Here is a 3,772-nt window from a genome sequence, read left to right on the forward strand (position 1 = left end):
AATTATTTATGCATCACAAGTATGGAAGCATTTGGTGAAGTCGATTTCACGTGAAAAGCGATTACACACACATCACTGTTTTATATATAGTATAGATATATATCATCATCATTGTTTAACATCTGCTTTCCATACTGGCATGGGTTGGACAGTTTGACAGGTGCTGGCCAGGTGGAAGACTACCCCAGGCTACTGAGTCTGTTTTGGAATGGTTTTTATGGCTGGATGCACCTCCTAACACCAACCACCCCGCAGAGTGGACTGAGTGATTTTTACATGGCACCAGCACAGGCATGGTCAGTTTTGGCATGGTTTCCCTTCCAAACACCAACCACTTCACTGTGAATTGAATGTCTTTTATGTGGCACCAGCACTGGCAGAGTCACCAAGTAACTTGCAAGACAAGGAATTTTGAGAGGGAAGGGGGCATTGGAAGAGGTGATCATGTGTCAGATGATGAAAGGTGAGAGTGTGACAGAGAGGCAAAAACAGATGTCTTGCTATAGAGGAGGTACATGATTACCTGGCCAGATAGAGAGAGAGAGACAGAGATAGACAGAGAGCAGGGGAGGAGTGGAAGAGGGAGAGAAAGAAAGAGAGGGTTAACAAAAAAGAAGACAGAAAGAGGTATGCTGATGTAAAGGAGATATTTGGTTACCTAGCGAGAGGAAAGAACAAGAGGAGAGAAAGAGTGATCAAGAATGAGAGCAGAAACAGGTGTGCTGCTGTAGAGGAGACACATGGCTACCCAGCCAGAGGGAAGAGCAAGGGGGGGAGAGAGAGAGTAGGAGACTGCAAAATGCAAGGAAGAGCAGGAGAGAGATGGTGATTAAGTGCCAGGGTATACTCACAAGGAACAGGGATCACAGCATAGACGGAATAGCAGAGTAGGGAAGAGAGAGATAAATGGTGACAATTACCAGGGTATACCTTCAAAGATACAGAGATAATAATATACATGGCCAGTATTGCCAAGAATAGGCAAGTAGGGAGTGGAGGTGGGAATTGCGGTGACTGATGAAAACCTGGATTGGGGAAAGTAGCAATACAGTGAGCAAGGCAGTGAGGTCAGGGTTGGGGAGTGGGAGATAATCATAGTGTATGAAGTGGAAATGTGAGGAAGAAAAAGATGCAGTTTAGTGGAGATGAAGTTTGGTTTCTTGGGGTAGGGTGTGAGAAAATTTTTATCGTTACATATAGGTGGGACAGAACCCTTCTAGCACTCAGTTTCACTGATGTGGGGGTGGTCTTCTCAAGAACCTCATATCGCCAGACAACTCAGTCCATGTTATTTCCTCTGTGAGCCTCAACTTCTTGAAATCAGTCCTCACCACTTCATCCCATGTCTTCCTGGGTCTCCCTCATCCACAGGTACCAATCACTTTCAGAGACAGGCATTTCTTTAAGCAGTTGTTTGTACTCATATGCATCACATATCCAAACCAATGTAGTCTCCTCTCCCGAATGCCACATTTAATTCCTCTTATGCTCAACTCTTCTTTCAACACAGTTGCACTTTGTCGTCCATGCACACTGATGTTATAAATCTAGTGGAATATACTACCTTTATTTCTCTCTAGTTTACGCATGTCTTTGCATTCAGAGCCCATGTCTCACTACCATGGAGTATAGCATCATACAATCTGTCTTTCACTGAGAGAGAGACTTTTTGTTGCCAACAGATGTAGTAATTCTCTGAATTTCCTCCATCCTATTCTTATTCTGGAAACAATACTATCAGAGCATCCAGCAGCATTACTAATTTGGTCACCTAAGTAGTAGAAATTATCTACTACCTCAAGAGAGCCTTCTGAACATTTGAGAGTGTCTCAGTCCCATGTGTTCTTAGTACTTATTGTTCTTGCACATCTGTCACACATGAAAGCAACCTTATCCGTTAGCCTACCTATGATTCCACTGCATCTCTTATGTGTCCATAGCTTACACTGGGTGCAACAAATGGAATTACTTTCCTCTCCTTGAACAGGACCATTTACCTGATGGAAAGAGAGTCTTATCTGCTTTCTTGCTAACAAGTTTAGTCTTTGCTAGGTTAATCACTCTGATCCTTACACTGTTAAACATTGGCAAACCGCTTACCTTCTGCTATTCCTTTTGCTATGTAAACCCGTCACCTAGCTTCCCTTTTGGCTCCCTGATATGTGTGTGTGTGTGTGTGTGTGTGTATATATATATATATATATATATATCATCATCATCATTTAACATCTTCCTTCCATGCTGGTATGGGTTGGACGGTTTGGCAAGAGCTGGTCAGGCAGGAGCCTGCACTATGCTTCTGTGTTTGTTTTGGCATGGTTTTTATGAGTGGATGCCCTTCCTAACATCAACAACACTGCAGAGTGAGGTGAGTGCTTTTTACATGGCATTTGCATGGGCAAGGTCAGTTTTGGCATGGTTTTTACAGCTGGTTGCCCTTTCAAATGCCAACCACTTCACAGTGTGGACTGGGCGCTTTTTAAGTGGCATCTGCACTGGCAGAATCACCAAGTAACTTTGCAAGACAAGGAATCTTTGAGAGGGGAGGAGGCACTGGAGGAGGCATTGGAGGTGGCATTGGAGGAGGTAATCTTGTCTCACAAAACGAAAGGTTAGAATGTGACAGAGAGACAGAAACTGATGTCTTGCTGTAAAGGAGGTACATGGTTATCCATCCAGAGAGAGGGAGAGAAAGAGGAAAAGGAGAAAGAAAGAGAGGGAGAGTTAGAAAGAGAGCAAGAGTTAAGAAAGAGAGCATGAGTTAAGAAAGAGAGCTAGAATTAAAAAGGAGAGCAAGAGATGGAAAGAGAACAAGAGTTATACACACACACACATATATGGTAGTATCCATCAGCCTTACAGACCACAGAGAGTGCTTATGGAGGAAGCTAAAGTGCAACTTCTGAAATGACTGTAAAGTCCAATTTTGACATGTAGCCTCAGCCATAAATGTATATTGTCATAATGATTATCAGAAAACTGACCACAGAAGAATTTTTTCTACAAATAGTAATAATCCAATGAAAGTACATTAGAAAAAAAAAACTTACTTTTCGGATACGTTTTCCTTTCTTCTTACCTAAACATAAAGGAAAAAATAAACTACAAATTATTTATCTTTATTTTTGCTGAAAGAAAATTATATTGCTACAGTTAACCATTTCAAAATAGTTTAAAGTGGAAGACGAGTTAAATCTACTTATTCTTACGGGGTGTAGGTGTTGGGCTCCAATCTTCATCTTTACTATCCATGATCATTCCTGCATCATCAACTTCCTCATCATCTTCATCATCTTCTTGTTCAGTAACACCAGCTTCAAGATCTTCCCCATCAGTTTCTACTTCTGTCTCCCTTGTGTTTTCAACCTGGTGAAGGTTGTCCATTTCAGTACTGAATTCATTAAATGTAATTTGACCTATAGAGGAAAAAAAGAAATCATAAATTTAATATTAGTGTATGGACACGAAACTCGGCTTGCAAAGACCTGTTGGGGCAAGTGAAAGCAAAACCGTGATGGCACATGTGCCCAGTGTCGCCTTCCTGGCACGTGTAAAGACATTCGAGCGAGATCGTTGCCAGTGCCCCTGGACTGGCTCCTGTGCAAGTGCCATGTAAAATACACTATTTTGAACGTGGTTGTTGCCAGTACCACCTGACTGGCCTTCGTGCCGGTGGCATGTAAAAGCACCCACTACACTCTCAGAGTGGTTGGCATTAGGAAGGGCATCCAGCTGTAGAAACTCTGCCAAATCAGATTGGAGCCTGGTGTAG

At 42.3% G+C, this 3,772-nt stretch overlaps 1 protein-coding gene across 1 annotated transcript in view; it reads right to left on the reverse strand.

Moving 5' to 3' along the window:
* Positions 1-2,924: 2,924 nt before the first annotated feature.
* The window catches only part of LOC106877282 (uncharacterized), a 2,854-nt gene continuing 2,006 nt past the window's right edge, over positions 2,925-3,772 (reverse strand). Inside the window, exons 2-3 of the mRNA XM_014926152.2 lie at positions 3,210-3,416; positions 2,925-3,079 (exon numbers count right to left, since the gene is read on the reverse strand). Of these exons, the coding sequence (XP_014781638.2) occupies positions 2,940-3,079; positions 3,210-3,416 (347 nt within the window). The 3' untranslated portion in view covers positions 2,925-2,939. The remainder of the gene's footprint in view (positions 3,080-3,209; positions 3,417-3,772) is intronic.

Source organism: Octopus bimaculoides, chromosome 10, assembly GCF_001194135.2.
Source record: "Octopus bimaculoides isolate UCB-OBI-ISO-001 chromosome 10, ASM119413v2, whole genome shotgun sequence".
Taxonomy (NCBI): domain Eukaryota; kingdom Metazoa; phylum Mollusca; class Cephalopoda; order Octopoda; family Octopodidae; genus Octopus; species Octopus bimaculoides.